Genomic DNA, 22,886 nt, shown 5'->3' with positions numbered 1-22,886 from the left:
AGGTTCAGGGTTGCAAAAAGGGTCATTTTAGAACAGTCACCAGGAAGTATTTATTTCCTAAACCCCAGAACCACAGAGATGATTCTGGACGCGGAATGCTTCTGAAAACCTTCCTCTTCGACCCCCCTCCCCAGCCCCCCACCCCGGCTCGGAGTCAAGCTCCGCCACTGTTAAGCGCTCTGAGACACTGCCCTGTGTGGAGAGTGCTATACAAGTGCAAGTTGTTGTTGTTGTAGTTGCTCTTTCATTTCAATCTGCGTTTATCCCTATATTCGTTCAATCTGTTTGGAAACAGAATACCCGATCAGTTCTTTTCTTGAAGGAGTTAATCTACTCAGTTCCAACTCCTTGTGATCGGAATCTGTTCCTGTATTCCAAGAGTCTTTCTTAGTTTTAAACCTATGGCCTCCGGTTCCATTGTTGTTTTTCTAAGTAAAATAAAGCTTCTGTTTATAATCGACATCATCTATACCTCTCACCACTTTAAAATATCTGGATCCAGCACTGATCTTCGTTCTCAGAAGACAATGTTCAGCCCTGCGCGAACCATTTTTGTACAAAATCCTGAAGTGAAAGATTTATAAAGCTCATGGGGTCAAAAGATAGAGTGGCCATTAGGCTCAACATAAGACTTTACAGATAAAGTTTTTTTTTTTAAGAATCAGATTAAGAGAGCCACGAGAGAACTAGAAAGGGACATAATAGTAACAAATGCAAAACAATGTCCAACCAATTATTTTAATATTGCAATATTTAATAAGAGGGTAATTAGAGAAGAAAAGAAGTTGATAAAGAGAATGAACAGGAGTAAGCGTAAATGTTAATTACTACTGGTGAGGTTTTTTCACCACGAGAACACTAAAAACTTGTTCCCCCCCCTAACATCCAGCAAACATTGACGTTGGGAAGTGCGAACAATGTATCTGACTAAGATATTTCATGATAAAATTAACCTAATTTATTCTCCTAACTGCATAGATTTGTGGAGCTAATTAATATCTTGCAAAATCACTTGATTTTTGTTTGGCGAATCACATCATTTTAGCTCATTCTACTAAAGCATTGAATGATATTGTGTTGGTGACAGGTTAAACCCTTGACTCCTTAGTAAGTGATGATAGTGCAGGACAGGCAGCGCTGAACTACATAAATACTGTTGAGTCTAATATATGAATTGGCATGTGACCTTTAGACTCTGACATATATCTGGAGAAAGACAAGCTGATGAATCAAGATACGGCAATCTTAAAATGCAGCAAATTTAAGCAACTCTTAAAAGATCTTAACTGCTATTTTTTCAAATCGATGAGTCTTATTTGATGTGACATCAATTCCAATAGTAAAACGATTTGGAGCGGGAAATCAGATTTCTGTTCCAAAACCGCTGTAGCCCGGGGCTGACGAGAGCTTTGTGCATGCACAGGATTCCATTATCTAGCCCCAAACCTATTTTTTTGTTAAAGTTATGAAAGAGCCAGGAGGGTAACTGGTTCTCTATATCAGTAACATTCTCAAGGCCACTTACTTCAATGACTAGAAAAGTTTAAACTCCGCATTTTTTTAAAGAAAAGGTTAAAAGTTTGCTGAAAATATTTTTTTGGGACTGGAGTCCAGAGAACCTTAAAATAATTGCAGCACAGAAGACGCTCACTTGATAAGCAATCCCTGCAGTCCCTTTTCCCTGCCTTGAAGCACTTTGAGACATCTAGAAGGCGCTATAATCAAATGTAAGGATTATTATTATTTTATTATTTCCCCTAAACCCTTGTAGCTTACCCCTTTTAAGATGTTTATCTAGATCAGTGGTGGCCAACCGTTTTGGTCGGCCGACCAAATACATGTTCCTTTATTGAATTCTTCTTCATTCACAACGACGCCATGAGTATCGTGACTTGGTACCTATTGGTATCAAGATGTTGGATTTGCGCAGACTTGCCTGGACTGATGGGGGTGTTCATGTGACCACTTCTTGATGTCCCAACAGGGGCTCCAATACCAACATGGGTTTAGCACATTGTGTTAGATCTCTCTCCTCGCAACCAGTTTTAGGAGTCAAAGGAAAGTTGCCTGATCTGTCCTTGTTCAAAATTCAACCCCTGTTTTCAGTGCATGGGTTGAGTACGTTCTCTTTGATAATAAACACTTTTTGACATTTTAAAACCATATTAGATTACCACTTAACTCATTTACAGGCTTTTGCAGTGAAGATTTGCTAAAAAGTGCTGGCTTACCAGATAGCACTGGTGCTACGTAGGTTTCGAGGAGTAAAGTACACGGTTTTAGCGGTAGATTTGAGTTTGAACTTTTGAAATTTATTCTTCTGGGGCCTGTTAGTTTAGTTACTGTCTTCCTTTAATATGTGGATTTTATTTTTCTACAGATATTAATCATAAAGAATCAATATTTTACAGACTTGATATATTTGAAGACCATTTGATATCCTATCCCTCTAGTTATTTACGTCCATAACAGTGCAGCTCGTAACTGAAGTGAAATTTGTGTCTCGTTTTCAGAATACAGGAGGTTTTAGTGGTTTGGTATCTCACTATTCCAACTGAAGCTGGGAATCACAAAAAGCAAGTGAAGCAAAGCTATGCCAAGTCGCCTTCTCCCATTGCTGGCTCTTGTAAAAGCAGCAAAGGATCTGACTCTCCAGCAGAAGATTAAGAGGTTGAGTCTTGAAACGTGCAGGACTTGTTTGGTCAGGTGTTGCTTGCCCAGTGTAGGGTGAGCCTGAGGAGAGAGAGTGCAAATGGTCATCGTTTGCTTTGCCACAGGTAAGTAAGTCACTCTTCCTGCTGCCTGACCAGTGAGAGTGCTGACTGTGGAGGACCCCGACCAAAGACCTTCTCTGCGATGGGAGAGCCACCCACGTCATGAAGATGCGAGACAAATGTTGTGTTGCTTTATTAATATGAAACCAGACTTTCATTGGCTTGGTCTCCTTCAGTAGGTGTTGATTATTGTACTTCCTATGACTATTATACTCTGCTAACCGTGACTCAAAACACTATTTGCTGTTTATTTCCTTGCATCAATAGGACACCAAAATAGCTTCACTTGAGAGGAATATCAGGGATTTGGAAGATGAAATTCAAATGTTGAAGACAAATGGAGCCTTGACTTCAGAAGATCGGGAAGAAGAGATTAAACAGATGGAAGTTTACAAGAGTCACTCAAAGTTCATGAAAAACAAGGTGACATTTTCCTTTTGGATAAAGTGTTAAGATTTGTGCAAGTAACTGTGACAGCTGCCCCGAGGAGAGCTCCTGTATTTGTTGTTATTTAATCTGCCGATCGCCGTACGTTGATAAAATATTTGAACAAATTAACACCAATTTGTTTCAATGCTTTGGGAAGTAGTCCTGTGTCACATGTGTTTATTTTGGGGAGCTGCTGTCGACCGCTCACTGGATAACATTGGCGCTCAGGAATATTTCTGGTATCAAGGGTATTCCTTCTTAAATTGATATTTGCTTTAGCAAGCTCCACGCATTTCACTCAACGAGGGACTCCTACTGCTGTGTTAGTGCTTGGAAATGCATTTTACTCCTTACTTGTAAGTGGGATGTGGTCAAGATGATAGTCTGGATCGCATTCCACATAGTGCTTGGTGCTGTCAATGTGCCAGGTTGTTGGCCTGATTGGGTCTAATATCTTACATGTTTGGGTTTATTAGAGCCAGTTTTCATCAAATCAAGGATATCTCAGTCTCCTTAAAAATAGGACACTGGGGGTCAAGAAGTTTCAGTGTCCTTGGGACCTGCTGGGCTTCGGAGGGTTAATGTCAACTTTTCCACTCCTGAAGAAACGTCCTCACAAAGTGCTGCAGCACAGAGCTTCTGATATGAGAAGAGGATTAGGGCTACGTTATTGTACTGAGATAATGTGGTTTTATTACTATTGATTCCTTTTCAAAATCGTTATTTAAAGCATCATTAGCACCCACTGATGAGATAGCTAACGGCGAGAACGATAGAGGTGGAATGTGCAGTGGGCAAAACCTAGTTGAGGAATAAGTGCTCGATTGTTGGCAGCTTTGCATATGTTATCACCCGTGTGTTGTAACTAGTTTCGTGAAATTTCAACCTGCTCCAGGTGCTTGTCTTTCAAATTTATCATGAAAAATACAGTAGGACCCTGTTATAAGGCAGGTATAACGCGAGTTAGCTTATAGAGTGATTGAGGGTGGAGACTCTGACATCTAAAAGGCACATAGAAAAAAACATCTGGCTCGCTTCAAAACACCATCTGACTAAGAATGTAAAAGCGTTGACACCAAAGAGGAGCGAGACTGTCCTTTTTTTATAATAATAATAATCCTGGCATTTGATACAGCGCCTTATCACGTCTTCAAGAAGTCTCAAAAGCGCTTCACAGAATATACTGTAAAGTGAATTGACTGTGTATTTTGTGGGTGGAATATTGAGGAATAGAATGACATTTTATAGTGCTGTCCAGTAGCACATTCCCCCCTCCCCACCCTCAACTTTTTATTATGAAAATGGTGTTGGAAATGGACAGGACTGTATCAATGATGTGGGCCCTGTCTGGTTTCACCCTTTGACTTGTTCAATGACTGTGTGGCTGGATTTTAGCCAGTGTTGACGAACCATTAATTTAGAACTGTTAATAACACCGCAGGATACAGAGACACTACAAAAATGAACAGCTGGAGGCAATATTTTCATGGAGCACCTTAACCGCTGATCTACCATGTACCACAACCCAGCATTGATTTTATCAACATAGTATTTGTGTCTAGTCATTTGAGAGAAAGACTTTAAATTCCTCAGCTTTAAAATGGGGTTTAACAAAGCAGAGATGTGTTTAATGTGCTTGTCATTGTCTATTCAATAGCTTATAACAAAGGACTATCAATGTAATGGACCTATCTTGCTCCTTGTTACCACAGTTGCATGTTGCAGAGGTCTTTCAGCAGCAACTCATCACCCATCCATATACTTGTTTTTAAGTAACTTATAGATTGTCTTTCCACCCCAACCCACCCACCCCGCGCTTACATTCAACAAGTGACCTTTTGAGGTTGGAAACGGTATTTATTTTTCTGTCATCATTAAGATCATCTCTTCCTGATAAATAAGACCAACATTTCATTGACCAAATTGCATGATAAGAAAAATAGGAAACTGATGACCAATATTTGCAGAACAAAGGTCCCCTTTCATTACCTTCAGGCTGTGGGTGCTATAATCCCTGTTAGTGCATCAGGTAGAATCTGTTTCAGCAATAAATAGCCCAGTGTAGTGAACAGTGCAAGGCAACAGCTGAAACCATCAAAGGCTCCAAGAGCCTTTCCTACCCTTGACTCAAAGTCATCCCTGGCGGAAGCGTCGAGAAGTACAGCACAAGAGGAAGCCATGATTTAATAGTTGTGGTTCCCTGTGTTTAGACTGTTGACAAAGGGGTTGTATGGACCTCCCTGGCAGCGTTACTGCCTGCAACTCTGTCTGTTGTAGGTTAAAGTTCAAACACTATCTGTTGAAGCGGAGTTATTTGAGCACGTGATGGGTCATGGAAAGGTGCTGAGCTGAGCTTGTGCCTTGGAATTCCACCACATGTTCTCAATGGTATATCTCTGTGTTACTGCCATCCACAATGGAGGACAGATGTCCCACCCCAAGTCTGTGTTTATATCTCTCTGTGGAGCAGACTGCTCAAGAGGTGTGAGAATGGTTTGGGGATACAGTCCCACTAGGTGTGCTCCTTCCTCCAAGCGGTCCACACAAATGTCCACACTGGCCGGGTTGGCATTGAGCTGTGCAGTGTGGACGTGCCTTCGTTCACTCTGTGGTTATGTCTGGTGGGGCTCCAATGAATAGGCTGTTTTGCTGAACAGTAGATTTTTTTTCTCTCAATTCCCAATGTTCTTTGAACAACAATGTTCCCAAATTCCTGGTGTTGAAATGCTGCTGCAGTCCTCGTAGGGTTAATGGTTTGGGTCAGCATACTTTATGAATGCTATTTATCTGTCAGTAAACATTAGGTCAAATGGTATTTCGGCTATGTTAACCCTTTGCGTGCAGGTTCAGAGACCTCAGTATGACCTTTAGGGTCAAAAGCAAGAACAATCAGTGAGTGACTTTGGTATAACAAACCTTATTGAGGTCTTTCTTAAATACTATCAAGGATACGTTGACAACGTTTTATTTTATTAGATATTATTTGAATATCCTGCCTTCAAAACGTGAAGCGGAAAAGTGCTACATTTATAATTCATATCATTGCAGAATAGGAACAATAGATGAATTTATAATCTAACAGCAGTAGCTTCTGAGCTCTTAGCATCATTACTTTTCCATTACATCACACTTTTTTTTCCGTTCTGTTGTATTTCCTTGTGTTCAAATGAGTTGAATGCATGTGAAACCAGTTCAATTACTGGTAGTCATTTTGTAATCATTGGTTGTGTGGAGAGTTTTCTTTTTAAGAAGAAAGCCACAGGTCTGTGTGTAATGTGCTGTTTATTCCCCAAGACTTCTCTTGAGCTTCATCCCCCTATATCCTTTGCTGACCTCTGGTTTTCTTGTAGTTTTGGTGCTCGCTCTCTTCCTCTCTATAGTTTCCCTGCTTATTTTCTTCTCACGTGCGGTTGCTTTTCTTTCACACAGTATGGTTATTTTCTTACTGTCTTATTTTCTTACTAACTCTCTGCCTCCGTTCTTGACTTCCCTTTCAACCTCTCCCTGACACGCAAGCAAGTCTGTTCCTCCCAAACTCTTAAGATAAGCAGCGAGTACTGTACTAGTCCTGTACATGGTGCTGAGATTAGTGGGAGAGCACATACACATTGTGCATTGTCTCTGACAATGTATTTATGCAGTTACCCAGACTGGAAACCGTGGAGCTGTAGTTCTCAGGAATTTCCTGCTCATCTGCATTCATCTGCAGCCAAGCATTTCATCCCAGTACATCCGAGAGCACTGATATATCATTTATATAAAAGAACTTCCAAGATATTGGAAGTTTCATTGCCTCATTAAAATACATTTGAGGCTCCATCCCCCACTCCACGATAACTGGAGATGTTCGTGTTGCAGTATTGACTTGTGATTTGAATCAGAGACATTGTTTGTGTTTAATAAATATAAGGAAAGTCTCAGCTCGGTATTGTTTGCGTGATGTTTCAGCACTAAAACCTGCCTTATAGATAAATTGAGACATCTTCATTTCTAGTTTCTCCAGATAATTGCTGAGTGTGACCAATCTATTAAAATGTTCTGTTACTGAAAAGTAATCCATTTTGGACTAGTGTATGCCCGAGGACATTAATGCGTGTGCAGAAACACTGCGTTGAAAATCTCCTGTAAATTTTTAGCAGTGGTCTTCACAGTTTGTAGTAAAAACAGGCTTTTTTTTTAATTTCAGATTGATCAGTTGAAACAAGATTTGTCCAAGAAGGAATCCGAACTCCTTGCCTTACAAACCAAGCTTGAAACGTTGAACAATCAAAACTCCGACTGCAAGCAACACATTGAGGTTCTCAAAGAATCTCTGACTGCCAAAGAACAGAGAGCTGCCATACTACAAACAGAGGTCAGTGACAGCATCAGCCCATCGATTAAATTAATGAATTGAATCCAGAAATCTTTGGATGGCAACACAGCTGATCTTTAATTCAAAGATTTCTCACTGTCAGCAAATGCTACATTCAACCTGTTGGAAGTTTGAGCAATTCTTGATTTTTACTTTACTTAATTGGGTGGGAGTTGAGTTTCTCATTCATGGGGAGATCTTGGGAAGGACTTTACTGCAGAGTTTTAGTGCTTCTCCAGACATGTAGCAAGTGAATGAAGCAAGTGCTCTCAGATGTACTAGAGAGCTCACTCATCATTTTCTCTCTTTGGTCTACAAAATGCACAGTCACTGCACTTTACATTCACTGAAACATCCTCTTGATATGAAAGGTACTGTATCAAATTCAAAGATTATTTTCATTAATTAAATTAACTGAGAATCTTTAACAATATGTCCATCATATTCTTAGTATGTAGTAGTTTTTCTCTTTCTTTAAACTTATTTAATCATTGTGGAGAGCCAATGATCATTTATATTATTTATAAAATACAGCATCCTTTCATTTCTCCTTCACAATCCTAACATTTGTATAGCGCCTTTCACATCGGCGCTGTTACTGTAACACCAGGTGTTGTTACGATCACCGTTACCGTGAGCACACCAAGCCAGTGAAGAAGCTACACCCCAATGAAATTGGAAAAAGAAAATAGGGAGATTAATTTTTTGTAAACCATTCATTCACAATCTTTGGGGTTTATTCACCTTTCGCAGCATTAACTAATTGTGACATTACCATCCTCTTTATCCTCTCTGTCTTTCTATGCCCCAGTCAGTCAACAACAGCCAGTTCAGATCATTTGAGGACTTGCAATTGAGACTGATCCACATCCAATGTGTTCTCTCCATTTTAGCTGGCACTAATCTGGAGCATTTTACAATGCCAACTATTGAGGAGGTGTTGGAGTTAAACGGACTGTTAAATCTGTGTGAGCAGTTTTTGAAACTGTTATAATTTTTATTGTGCCGAGAAAAACTGAAAGCCAGCAGCAGCCTCGCAGGATTGGTTCAATTCCAATAGAAGCCAACGGGATGATGAGAGTCTAGACTTAATCACAGGGTGTGAGCCTTCTGGTTTCAAATCTGTTTCCTGAACATGACTGAAGCTCAGTGTCCTTGAGGTTGGAGGCTGCCTATGGGAGTGCTCTGTAACCTGGTAGCTCACCATACATTGGGCACCTCATTACCAACCAGTGTACGATAGGACTTCACCAGGAGATCATCCCAGCACCCACTGACAGACATCTGCCGGTCGGTTGGATATCATTCTGTAAGATTATATCTGTATAGAGTGGTTGAGCAATGGGAGTTTTTTATTATTGGTCTCTCGATATAAGTTTTAGCAATCAACAAATTTGAGCACCAAATGATTTTGTTTTTAAAAAGTTCGGTGAGATGGGATATAGTCAGTTCTACTTGTGTTGTTTTAAAAGTTCCCAACTGAAAATGCCAGGGTTCACACAAACAGAAAGAGGCATAAGGTTTTCAATAGGAAGTTGATGTGCGACCATGATAAGAGAGAGCTCATACTAATGTCAAGAATCCAAATGGGGTTATGATCATTCTGTGCCTCTGTTGTGTCCATTCACGTTGAGACCTTGATTCTTCGAGGGTTGACAACTTTGGTACCTGCATTACCCTCTTGGCTCATGTCTCCTGCCTTTCCTATGGCAGGGATTACTCTCACATCTATACTGATTATTGGGTGATTGATCAACTGCAGATTGGGTAGGTAGGCCAGCTGAGTAGGTCGGCTGAATGAGCCACACATCAGTGCTACTTTGGGAGGACAACTGGTGTTTTTCTAACAGAATTCCCATATTGTTATTAGAATGTCACTGAATGGTAGGGAAGAGCACTTTAGAGCAAGTTTTTAGACCAAAGGGGAATGTGATGTCCTCTTGTGTTTCTGCTAAAACAAGAACTTAATGGAGCCCTAGTAGAGATCAGTTGGTTGGCAGTGATTCTGGTAAGAGATTGCCACTTTGACATTGATGTGAAGACACGGATGTGGTTCATAGGATTATTCAGCTTACATTCCCCACCCCACCCAGAGGAGTCATACTAGTATTTGATGAAATTGAGTATGGAAATGGCTACACATATGGCAATATTTTAAAGTGTATTTAAAAGCTACATTTTTTTTAAAAAAGGTTTTACCCTCGATGCTGATCTAGGGTAAAACCTTGGCATTAATAGCACTTTAGCCAGAGAGTTTATGAAACTCCATTAATTCTAATCTCATTCCTCCTTTGGGACTGTTTTAATTTATTTTGCCATCTTCTTGAAAGGTTTTTGCTCCACATCTGTTCTCTGGCTGAGAGGCTGTGCCAGTGCTTCATTCCAGCCAGCTGTGACATTGTGTCTGGACTTATTTACCCGATTCTGTTTTAATTACTTTAGGATGGACTTATCATGACAACCGCTCGATTTGCCCATTGATTTCCCAATCAATATTTGGCATTCGAATACCCACCATGTATAGTAAATTAATCAAAAAAAAAACTCACTGTTCTGTCTCCATAACACATGCTGTAGATCCACAGAATGAAACAGCACGAAAACAGGCTATTCGGCCCATGAATGTGGTTATACTCCACACCGGCCCTCACCCCCTCCTCTTCTCCTCACCCCCTCCTATTGCACTGACCCCCTCCTATTCCCTTCACATATAGCCGTTCTCTTCTCTTCTTCCTTGTGTATGTATCAAGCCTTCTCTGAAATACATTGACGCTTTTTTGCTTCAACCACTGCTTCCAGCACTGAGTTCCACATTTTTGCCACCCTCTGCATGACGAAGTTCCTCTTAAACTCCCCATTAGATGTATTACTATCTTATATTTATGCCCTCTTGTTTGGGACTCACTGACACGTTGAAAAACAGCAAATTTGCTTACAAAATGCACAGTCACAGAAACATAGAAACAGGGGTAGACTATTCAGCCCTTCAAGCCTGCTCCGCCATGCTATAAGATCATGGCTGATCTTCGTCAGATCAGCACTACAGTGGGGAGAGAGCTGCAGTGCGTTTGTGTAAAGAAAGAAATGTTTTAATTCCAGTGTAGCAAATCGAATAGCTTAAAGGAATGAATATAGATGCTGTAAAACTGCACCACAAAATCTGAGGGCATTTCTGGCTCTGTAATGCCTTTTAGAATAGTGGAATGTTTTACAATGGGGGTCACTTTTTCCTGTACCATTGTCTGCCCATCTGTTTGCCAGCCTCACACTGAATATCTATTTCATTCTGTCGGACACACTGTGGCGCTCACGCAACAAGCCACTTCCATCCATCTGCCTTCAGTTTATATGTCAGTAAATTCAGAACTTGCTGATGCAGTTTCCCAAACATGAGAGACTTTTCCTCTTCTTGTTCCCTGGGATCCTTTTGAAGAGAGACATGCTTTGGAATTGTCAGCGCATCTGTAAACATTCTAGGCTTGAACATAAATTTATCAGCACAGTGACTGAAAATCGTGTTGGATTTCCACCAAATTCCATGAACTAACATTTCCTTTCAGAAAAAAATCAAACTTTCTATTTCATTACTTGGTTTCAGTTGTACTCCCCTGTTCGCTCTGTTGCTGGCCCCAGTTAAAGATATCGTTAGATTTTATCTAGACTTACATTTCTTTCATTAGGCATTGGATGTAAATATCCAGCAGGTGGGAACATTTTGTTACTCAGTGTGCCAGCTAAACAGCGTGGTGGGGAGATGTCAAATGCTTATAGTGCGCCTTCCAGTTTTTTACAGTGACATTTACCAGCCTGTGCACTTTTCATGACATTTTGACTACTTGTGTAGGCTGATGTAGGCTGATTTCTACAGCTTTATCTATCAACACATTCTCTGAGGCATATTTGGGAGTGTTTAAATTTCTCAAGTTGACCTTGCGGTGGAAAATAAAATGCACAACTCCCAATTTGCCTATTTTTTGTTGAAGTCTGTTCATCTCTTCTTCCGACTCATTCTTCATAATTTTTCGACCAATCTTGTTACTGAATGAACCCTCTGCCTCCCGTTATGCATATCAGAAGAAGTTAGATTGAATTTCAAAAGGTTATTCCAAAAGCAAGCCTTGCGGTATTCTATTTATTTGGTTAATTACCCAGAGTCTTGGGACGTCCTCCCCACATGAAAGCTGCTCTACGGATTGAACTTGTTGTTGTTGTTATTAACATTGGCCTCAATAAAGAATCCACCCCAAAGAGGATGTATTTCCAAAAAGCAAACATTTTATTTTTTTCAGAGTTAATTAACAGCTTGGAAGATCAGTAGTTAGTTGTCGAGCAATTGGTTGAAATCTACAACTTGCTTCAGAATGTGCTGTGATCTGTGAAGATCGCAAAAGATGCTTGTTTTGGGTGCAATGCTTCTTGGTGAATAAGTTGGGCAGATGTTCATTGATTACTTTTACATCAATCCTATCATTTTCAAATATGTAGAATATCATTCCTACCCAGATGAGTAAAAGTCGTTCTTGCCAATCTAACTAATTATTACACGTGGTGCAAAACGTTTGGATGTTGACAGTTTACATTTTCTTTAGCGCTAGTGGAATTGGGACCTAATGTTTTTATCATTTAACAACTCGACTAGGAGTTAACTTGACTAGTCCTCAGTTGGGAAGATTACTCAGTTTGCTTGTGGCAGAAATGGAGAAAGCTGGTTAATGATGTCGTCTCTTCATTACAGGAAGCAATTTTGGGGAAAAATGAGGTGTAATTGTCTATACATGTGCAAAGTATTTTGGCAATAGGGAAGCTGAATATGTCACACTCCAAGCTATTAGCTGGATATTTTCTGGAAACAGGAGCCTCAAACTGCCTAACGGGTTAATAGATAATTAGCTCTAATGCACGGATATATTATGCTTAATTGTGAAATATGCAGGAAAAAGTTTTCCAGACTTCAGTATCCTGCATAGATTACGTAAGGAGACGTGTGTGTGTGTGTGTGTGCAAGAGAGGATCAAAATCTGGTTAAAGTACAGAATTATTAAGACATAAGAACATAATACAGGACTTTGCTAAGTGAAAGAAGACCAAGGTCCATCTAGTTTGCCTTCCACCATCCTGGCAGTCACTTGACATATCGTGTCCCAAACTATCCACTGTATCCCCCAGATATTATTTTCTAGCAGAAATCTGTCTAATTTGTTCGTGAAACAAACAACATTTTCTGCTTCCACTGTCTGTCTCCTGATGGAGCCTGTTCCATAAGTTTACTACTTGCTCATTGAAGTAGTATCTCTGTTGATTTGTACTGAATTTACAGTCCTTCAATGGAACCATTCACATGTCCACATTTCTGACAGTTTTGGCTGAAGTCTACAATTATATATATTAAAAAAAAGTTTTTGCTAGTTTTTACATCCTGGGTTCGATTACTGGGCAAGGTGAAACGTTTCCTTACTCGACAAGCGTCTGTTGAGCTAGCAATAAGTAGGAACCCGTTTTTTGTTGATAGGCAGATCGCTTCCCGAGGATAATAATCGTTCAAAAAAAAATTATATGAACAAAAATGTGGTGACTCAATCCACGGCTCTTTCTGGGGACGCTGCTGTGCGCAATTGGCTGCCGTGTTTCGCCCACAAAATGTACAGTCAATTCACTTTAGAGTGTATCCTGGGAAGCGCCTTGAGATGTGTTAGCGTCCAGAGGGACTTGGGTGTCCTTGTACACCAATCACAGAAAGTTAGTCTGCAGGTGCAGCAGCGATTAGGAAGGCAAACGGTATCTTAGCATTCATTATGAAAGGATTAGAGTATAAGAGTAGGGAAGTGTTGCAACTGTATAGGGCCCTGGTGAGACCACACCTGGAATACTGTGTCCAGTTTTGGTCTCCTCATTTAAGGAAGGATGTATTTGCCTTGGAGGGGGTGCAGAGTAGATTTACTGGGTTAGTGCCAGGGATGAAGGGGTTGAGTTACGAGGATAGGCTGACCAATTTGGGCCGATATTCTCTAGAATAAAGAAGAATTAGAGGGGATCTTATAGAAACCTATAAGATCACCAAAGGGCAATGATAGAGTAGATAGTGGGAGATGGTTTCCCCCGGTTGGAGAAACTAAAACCAGGGGTCACAACCTTAAAATCAGAGGCAGCCCTTTCACACTGAGTGGAGGAAGAACTTCTTCACTCAAAGGGCGGTGAATGTATGGAACTCACTACCCCAAAGGGCTGTTGACGCTCAGTCCTTGAACATATTCAAGACTGAGATAGATAGATTTCTTATTGCAAAAGGGATTAAGGGATATGGGGATAAGGCAGCGTCAGGTTATTAGCTGGAGTTAGATTAGAAGATCAGCCATGATTGAATGGCGGGGCAGGCTCGAAGGGCCGAATGGCCTACTCCTGCTCCTACATGTTATGTTATAAGGCGCTGGATCAAATACAAGGATTGTCTATCTTTGGAAAAGTACAGCATTGTTTTGTGGATCTCAACAATGGGTCCTTTTTGTCAGCATTGCCGTTGAGAAGTGCATGTGCCGGGATCACCCACTCTCTTTGTTTCCTCTTTTCTAACCAGCAAAGCACACTGCATTCAAATGGCCACAATTAGCAAAATGCCAGTTGTTCGGTCACGGAGCAATGAAATAGTGGCGACTAGGAGGGTTGTGTTACAGGGTTAGGATAGGATGTCATGCAGTCTATTGGTTTGATTACGATGTGAACTAAATTTCACCTCACCGCTGACTGAATTTCTGATTTGAAGATGCGCATCAGTATCTGTTGATGACCTGGGTTTGTGGAGAGTGCGTGAGGGTTGCTTTCTTTCCTAGGACCTGAAATTCTCAATGAAATATCACACATAGCATTTGCTCTGCTCAGTGAGAGGGCAGGTGGGGCCATCCACGTCAACCAAAGTGGCAAGTGCTGGAACTAATGAGAGCAAGAGTGCTTCATGCTCACAATGTTATTGCGTTTGATGCCTCTCTGTGGAGTCTATATTTAGCTGTAGAAAGGTTACACTCTTGTCAGTGTAATTTCAACGCTGCTGGTACCTGCTAGCATTTTGTTCATTTTGGGAGGTGTTGGATTGGGCTCACTTGTATGTAAGTGGGTAGGTTTCAAATGACAGAACACATATACTTCACTTTTACGGATGGAAAGCGTAGAGCGTGTTTCGGATTCCAGGGCACTATGTTTCCCAGAGAATTCCAGAGATGGGCAGTGATAGTAATGATTAATAATCCTTTCATTTTGTATAGCACCTTTTATGTTAGGTGGTTGTCTTCAAGCGATTTGTAGGATTTCCTGTAAGGTGCGATGACTGTATATTTTGCAGGCAAATTTCTCATTATACTTGGCTAACCATCCGTGGCCCTCCTTACTAGAATCCAGGCAAACTGATTCAGTCTGGACATTGATTCTGTTACTGCTGCAGGTTGGCTGCTGCCTTTTGCTCTACAAAACAATCGCTTCACATTAAATCATTGTATGAAGTGCTTTGATGTGATAAGGTGCTGTGTATATATACAGATATACTATTATATATATATATATATATCAAGTGCAAGTCATTTATTGTTATTATTGCCAACTTGAAAAGCAAGTATCTGTCATCAGATTTGGGTTCAGAATCAGCAGGCGATTGTGATCGTGTCACACGAGCAACAAATCATTCTCTTGAGGACCTTAACTCAACTCCTACTTAACCGACTTCCTCTCAGCCCATTTCTGCTGCATGCCGGGAACAAAATGATCCATATACCAGCGAGTCCATTTGTACACAGCCACACGTCACTGAAACCACTTCATAATTGTTCTGTCACCTTCTCGCTGAACTCGATAAGTGGGTTCCTGGTGTCAGGCTGATGGTTAGCAAGTGGAAGCTAAATTCTTTAGGGGAACAAGGGAGGAGGAGCGGGGTAGGGTTGGGGGGGGGGAACATGTTGGGTTCAGTCCAGTAGGTGAGTTAAGAAAGCAAATATTATAAGGGAATGGATGGAGAACAGGGTGTTGTGGGAATCAATAATAATAATAATAATAATCCTTTGATACAGCGCCTTATCACATCATCGAGACGTCTCAAAGCACTTCACAGAATATACTGGCCATAAATGTCTCTTCGCCTCCCCATAATATATTACAAGGGAAATATTGCAGTCTTCTCGTAACTTGTGTTTAGGTTTGCGTGTTAGTACCATCATGGCTGAGTGTTTGCTTTCTTAGTTAGCGTTCACCAGGGGAAGATAATTCCGCATGTTAATTAAATGGAACAGAAATGACTGATAACCAAACCCTCTTTGGCCAACCTGATGAGTACCTGGGGGAAGTTTGGACCGACTAGGCTGGCGTGTCATATAAATAATTTTAATATTCTTGGGCTCAGCTCAAAGCAGAATTTTCAGAACTGAAGTACCTGACAGGCTTTGCAGCGTAAATTCCGCGTCAGTGTTTTATTAGTGACTGTGCTGCTGGTTTATGGCCATTCCAAATGCCTCCTGACCTCACTTAGCAAATGCGTTTAGAGCCTTGCTTTTTACTGTGCGCTCGAAGAACAGCAAATTGTTTCAGTAGATTTCAGTGGAGGGTTACATGAAGCTATGTAAACTTTTCCTGTACCAATAGATGTAGTCTCTGTTTAGATTCTTCCTTTATTAATGATGTAAAAACATTAGGGTCAGATAAAAATGAGCTTAGGTCAGTTTACCAGAACGGCATAACATTATAAAATTGTAGGGACTGTACAGAGATGTTGTTTGAGGAGGATGAAAGGAGATACAATGAACGTTTCAATGTTTTGCAGCTGTTAGGTATGGCTTATCCAATAAAGCATCACATGGCTTACACACAGCCCTGGAAAAGCGCTGGCTTTCTCAACTGTCCTGTTTTAGTGCATTTGCCGTTCCCATCACTTTTGGGAGATTAATTCGTGCGTTTTTTTTTTTGAAAGCCGTTATCCTGTTCCATTGCTGCTTTTCCAGACCAAATGGTTGCCGCTGCTCAATGATAGATTTGATCAGAACAAACGTTTTGTCTTGTGTAACTTTTAGCGAAAAATAAATACTGGTGCGTTAAAAGTCCCGTGCATAAATAAATCAACATAATTGCGCGGAAATGCAGTCAAATCGTATATCATTGTTATCTTTGGTTACATTTTCCGTTCTCTGTGTTGGCTTTAATGGCACTAAAATAAATAGCACTAACAGAGGAGTTCAGAACAAGCCTTGGCTGTATTTTACCCTAATTGTGGGCCAACCAACCGCACTGTGGAGGTGTTAGCTGTATTTCCTCTAAAAAAAAATTCCTTTGGCTACTCAGACAGGCAGCATTACAATGTTGTTGAGCATGTGCGCCCCACAGCTCTGTGGCCAGTGTGTCCAAACCTTAAGGTTTTAGACATGACCATCTTGGATGTGCAACAAATCATGCTGCCTTGCCAACCCCACCACCTCCCAGCCCCCCTCCCCACACACACACACACGCGTGTGCGCACACACACACATACACAAGAGATGTAACTGCATTTTAGAGTTGCAGACACGGAATGTATGCATTTAGCAATTTAGTAGGGTGTTTTATTAAAGCCAAGTGCTTGCTTGTACATATAGGGATAACTAGTAATATCATGCTGTCTGTATTTTGTGAATGTTAAATGTGATGAGCTTTTTTTTTAAAACTAAGAACAGACTATGGGGTAACCTCTACCTGATGGCGTTTAGAAAGTGGGGGAGTGGAAGCAAAGTATTTTGACACCAGCCACCATTGTAGTTGTGCCTTGTGCGACCACCATGGTTTCTTGGCTGCACACTGCATAAAGAGATCTAAAAACTGCAAGTAACATGGTTAATAGGGCTGTTTAGTGGAGTGCCAATAAATCAGGGTGTCAAAAATGTAAACGAACTGACAAAATGATTACCATCTGTGAAAGAAGTATTTATAAAACACTAATGTACGTGAGTATGCTGTGGTTTCAACGGGAAATGGAGTAACATTAGATGCGCTTTAGTACCGGTTACAATTATGAGCCTTAAGATGATCCTATGTTGCGGCTGAATGCTGATTAACCTCTAACCTCCAACCTCACCCCCACCCACAGTTTCCAACGCACAGTTTTACAGACAATGTTTAAGCAAAATGTTCCTTTATCCCTTGAGGTGGTTTTCAAAGGGTTTCAATCATATCGCGCAATATCCTCAATTTAATTTGTACTTCATCAAAAAAACAGGGAGTATTTCCATTCCCAGAGGAAGGGATTCTTCAAATGTCCAGTCTTTATGAAACGTTAATACTTTGCGCCCCGGCTTTCTGTCTTCTCTCGGTTTCTGTTTTTTTTTACGCACAGCATTGTCCCATTTTCAGCCTCTCATTAGCAGCACTTCACCCTGGAGTCGTGAGACTGCCTGGCTGGTGCGGTGGGGGGGGCGAGTGCAGGGGGGAGGGGGAGACGAGTGAGGGGGGAGAGAGGGGCAAGTGCGGGGGAGAAGGGCGTGTGGGGAGAGAGGGGCGAGGGCAGGGCGGGAGTAGAGGAGGGATGGTGGGCGAGGGTGGGGAGTGTGTGGGGGTTATTTGGAGTTGCGTTTACAGTTTGTTCCCAGATTGTAAATTGAGAAGATTGGATTTGGTCACATTTGGAACTCGCCGGCAGCTTCGCTGATCGCTCGGGCTTCGGAAGGTCAACAATAATCACACGGCGTGGAAACACAATGTCAGCCCACTGAGAGGGCTGCCCTCAATTATCTTTGCTTCTGGTTCCTCGTTTCAAGCTGGAGATTCATTTGAACTTCCCCCCTCGTGGCAGCTTTTCCTGGCGAGTGTGACGTCAGCCGACCCACCTCCGTGGGCTGTTTATTTGGGGGAGCGGGGAGTGGGGGCAGCAGGTTGGTGGAGTGAAGGGAAGCTAATGGGAGGTTTTGTTGATGTAAAGCAAGAAACACGAAGCGGCATTTTAAGAATTCCCTCCCCCATAAATATTCACACGCGTGCTTATCCAACCCCCTAGTGTATTACATACTTTGAGAGGTGAGAATCTTGTTCAGTAATGTAACATTAATGGAAAGGAATGGCTTGGAGGAACTTCTCTACAATTAGAAGCCCTCTGCATCCCCATCTCTCTTTTTTGCCACGTTTCCCCACAAAATACACAGTCACTACACTTGACAGTGTAATCCCGTGAAGCGCTTTGAGACGTCTCGAAGACGCGATAAGGCTCCGTATCAAATGCCAGGATTATTATTGTTGTTAAAAGCAAGGTTTCTCTTGTCTTTGTTTTCACCGTGGATCTTGTCTTGCAGTGGAGATTGCCTTTTCAGTTCCCTGCTTGCAATCGCAGACATGTTGCTGGAGAGCTGACATTGTGTGGCGCCCGTGTGCGGCTTAGAATAACTCCGTTCAACATTGGCTCACGTTCCAGTGGACGTTTCTGCTGTCAGAAATTCGAATGTTACAGTTAAGCACGCCAGTCAAACAAAGACTAGTGTGTGTTTTGTTTTCTACTGGTTTTTCAGGCACCATTTTGGTTTTACAGAATCTAAAATTGGTAAAGAGTCATTTGTTTACTTTCCAAATTACTTTGATTGATTGGGCTCGTCATTTAAATTCTTTTTAAAAAGAAGCCTAATTTTACTCACCTCTATTTCCAGTGTGTTTGAAGGGTTTATTTATGCTGTACTATATTGATGTCTGCGTTATCTTTAGTCGTTGGTAGTATAAATGTAACTTTGAGAAAAAAAAGTTTTACAGAGAAATGTAAATAACATAAGTTCCCAAATAGCATGACATTTTTAGAAAGATTTAATTTAGCTCTGACTCAGAAAATTGTTTATAGGGCCACTCTTCACCTCTTTACTTCCCCCATTCCCCAGGCATCAGTGTATTTAGTTTTTATTAGAATTCAGGTTCCCCTTTGACCAATTTTGTTCAGTTTTATTCTTGTAGAGTACATTTTTGACTCGATTGCTTGAAACGCTCAAATATTATTATACGCATAGAGTGAGATATAAATGCAAGTTTGTAGAGTCCTGTATCTCAGTGGTAAGAGCACTTACTTTGCAAGCGAGAGACCTGGGTTCGATTCCCACAGGGTGAAACCTTGGGCAAGTTTCCTTACTCCACACGCCTGATAATGATCCCTCAAGAAAAACAATAATAAATTGGCCATTTTCAATCCACGACTGTTTGTGGGACATTGCTGTGCGCAATTTGCTGCCGCATTTCGCCCACAAATATACAGTCAATTCATTTTACAGTCTATTCTGTGAAGCGCTTTGAAAAGCGCTCTATCTAATGCAAGGATTATTATATTATTATAAGTTGTTGTTGGAAAGCTTCCTGTTAATATAGGGCCTCGACTTAGGATATCTGCAGTCATTTATCATTTTGTTTGGCAGTGTTTCACCGTAGATTTGCTCTGTTAATTTGTGAAATGTTTGGTGTTCAAAATCCTAGAGAATGGTTTTGGAAGAATTCCCCCATGTTCCAATAGAAAGTTAATAATAATAATCCTTGCATTTGATATAGCAACTTATCATATCTTCTACACGTCCCTTTTTTCTAGACGTTTTTTATATCGTAGATAGTAACATAGCTGTTTCTGACATTCAAAAAGCTTTGTTGCTATAATATCTTTGAGTTGAAAACTTACAAAGTTGCTTGGTTCAGGCAGACAGGAATTTCTCTGGATCTCCTCGCACTCTGAAACTTATCTTTTTCTGTTATATTTTGAAGGTCACGTGTCGAAGCTTACTGGCTGACATTAAAGGCTCACTTCAGGTGTGAATTCCAAAGGCATTGGTCATTAAAATGCAATAAAAGGCTAAACATTACATAGATAATACGTTGATATATGTTGCATTTGCAGTCTGAAGTGAACTCTGGCAAATGCACAACAATAATAATAATAATAATAATAATCCCTGCATTTGCTCCTTATCAAGTCATTGAGACGTCTCAAAGCGCTTCACAGAATGTACTGCAAAGTGAATTAACTGTATATTTCGTGGGTGAAACACAACAACAAAATTATATTTGTAAAGCGCCTTTCACGTGGGGAGGACAAAATAGTGCAATTGTGCTGGACAGTCAGGAATCAGGATTGCAGGGATCAGGCAGCCATTGCGCACGGCACTGTCCCACAAACAGTTGCGGATTGATTTTTTTGCAAAAAATTTTTAAGCGCCTAAATACCAAGGATAGAGCAGTGTGAGCATTCCAATAAATATTGTTCTTTAACGCTCTTAACTTGGCTTGAATGCAGCTATTTTGAGATGACAAGAACTAAAGAGTCACAAAATTGTGCAATTTAGTCATTTGTATAATTAGGACCCATTTCCCGTGACCAGTATCAATCTGCTGACCCACAGTTTACCTGCAGCGCCCAATCTACCCCAGCTCATCTACATCAAAGTAAGTTCGCAAGAATGAGTATCATGGTTTCGCCCACAAAATACATAGGCAATTCATTTTACGGTATATTCTGTGAAGCGCTTTGAGAAGTCTCGAAGATGTGATAAGGCGCTGTATCAAATGCAAGGATTATTATTATTATAGATTTAGGACTTACAAATGGGCTGAGGAAAACTTGGTGTGTGTCAAAATAGATGTAGCATCGTTTATTTTAAAAGCAAAAAAAAAAACCCACAGGAAAATAAATTAAAATTCCTTTAACTGTCTCTCATGGGATTGAAAATGCTGGAATCTGCACGTTTATAAATTACTTGTAGTTCATTGAGAAGTGTGATTAGTTCCAGTGTATGTATAATGCCGTTGCTTGCCTGAAGGGGGAAGTAATGCTTGCTAGTTAAGCTTAGTGGAAATTTAATATCTGCTGCGTGTTTTTCTGGCCTTTTCCGAGTATTCACATATCTCCTTTGCATTCGTTTTACAATTGTTAAATGGAATCGAAACAGAAAATGCTGGCAATACGCAGCTTTTAAAAGAAAATAATTCGAGTCAGCCCCTTCATTGGTTTGCTCCCAGCTCTTACATTGTTCTTTTGGAAGCAATCTCCACAGATCAAAATCTGATCTAACGCATCGTACAGCGAACTGCTTTAAGAAAGAATAATGCCGTACGGCGGAAGTCTTCGAATAAAATATTGCCTGTGATTTCCATTTTGCCACAGTGTAGGTGTCAGCCAAGCTCAGTGGGTAGTATTCTCTCACCTCTGAGTCAGGAAGTTTTGGGTTCAAGGCCTCGCGTAGGGAGTTTGAGCTCAGTGTTCAGAGCTGGGGGGGTGTGGTGGGGGGGTGGGTTGCATACTGCTTTGTCGTGGTGTCATCCTTTGGACGTTAAACCAAGATCCCATTGGCCTATTGAGGTAGATGTTAAAGATCCTAATGCACTACTTGAGAAGAGAAGGCAATTTCGCCTGGTGTGCTGGCCACAATCCCCCAGATATAATAGGTCATTCACTTCATTGCTGTTTGTGGGATATTTCTGTGTACAAGTTGGCCGCTGTGCTTGCCAACGACTAAATAGTCACTGCACTTTACAATAAAAATCCTACGAAGCCCGCGGAGATGTCTTGACAATGTTACAAGGCGCTATATCAAATGCAAGGATTATTATTGTTACTGTAAGTGTATGTGTGCACTCACTGAACTCGGAAAGCTTGAGGAGGTACTTGCAATTCCAATCGCCTGGACAAACAACATAATGGCAAGGTAGCCACAGAGAGTGGCACTCCTCACCCAGCGGAACAAAAGCCTTGGACAAGGTCTTTAACATCAAAGACATTGTCACAGATCCTCCTGATCCACATGGAATGGTGATGGGGTGAATGTCCCTCAGTGTCTTAGCTCCTGGGTGAGCACTGGCCACTCAGAGCTCCATAATAAGAACTGGAAATGTCTTACTAACCAAACTGTGCTGGCAGCTAAGACATTCTTCGGGGGGGGGAACGAACATGCCACAAAATTAGCATCGAGTTGATTTGCTGCTGCCATTCCTTAATGAGAAGGTTTTGTTTTGGGTATTGGGTCAGTTGATAAGCCGGGCTCTAACAGGAATGCCTGATCTGCATCCACTTCTGGTTCTGTTTACGTTGGTGATTCAGGTTCTTGAGCCCCGGCTGGAGTCCTCTTAAGGGTTAAGTCCATCACACACAACTGACACTTCTCTGGTAACTTTAGCTTTGAGTGACTCTGGCAAGAAATGTGCATTCAAATTGAAAACATAACCTGGTGCAACTATTGGAGGTTAGTGAGTGAGTCCTGGGCCTCGCATCGCTTGTGCCCTCACTCCCTGCCGGGCTGTTGATTAAGAGGCAAGACGTTAACTGCAGACTGCAACACCGTTCTATTGTCCAGTCAAACTGACACCATTAAAAATACACAATCATA

The 22,886-nt window shown here is 41.1% G+C and overlaps 1 protein-coding gene across 2 annotated transcripts in view; it reads left to right on the top strand.

The window, feature by feature from the left end:
- The window catches only part of LOC103176771 (ERC protein 2), a 299,917-nt gene that overhangs the window by 56,733 nt on the left and 220,298 nt on the right, over positions 1-22,886 (top strand). For both annotated transcript variants that reach the window (XM_007890526.2, XM_042339596.1), the window contains 2 exons: positions 3,042-3,197; positions 7,390-7,557. In XM_007890526.2, the coding sequence (XP_007888717.1) occupies positions 3,042-3,197; positions 7,390-7,557 (324 nt within the window). The remainder of the gene's footprint in view (positions 1-3,041; positions 3,198-7,389; positions 7,558-22,886) is intronic.

This window comes from Callorhinchus milii, unplaced genomic scaffold (genome assembly GCF_018977255.1).
Source record: "Callorhinchus milii isolate IMCB2004 unplaced genomic scaffold, IMCB_Cmil_1.0 Scaffold12, whole genome shotgun sequence".
NCBI classification, from domain to species: domain Eukaryota; kingdom Metazoa; phylum Chordata; class Chondrichthyes; order Chimaeriformes; family Callorhinchidae; genus Callorhinchus; species Callorhinchus milii.
Note: the sequence above shows the minus strand (reverse complement) of the source record. Positions and strands in the feature narration are given on the sequence as shown.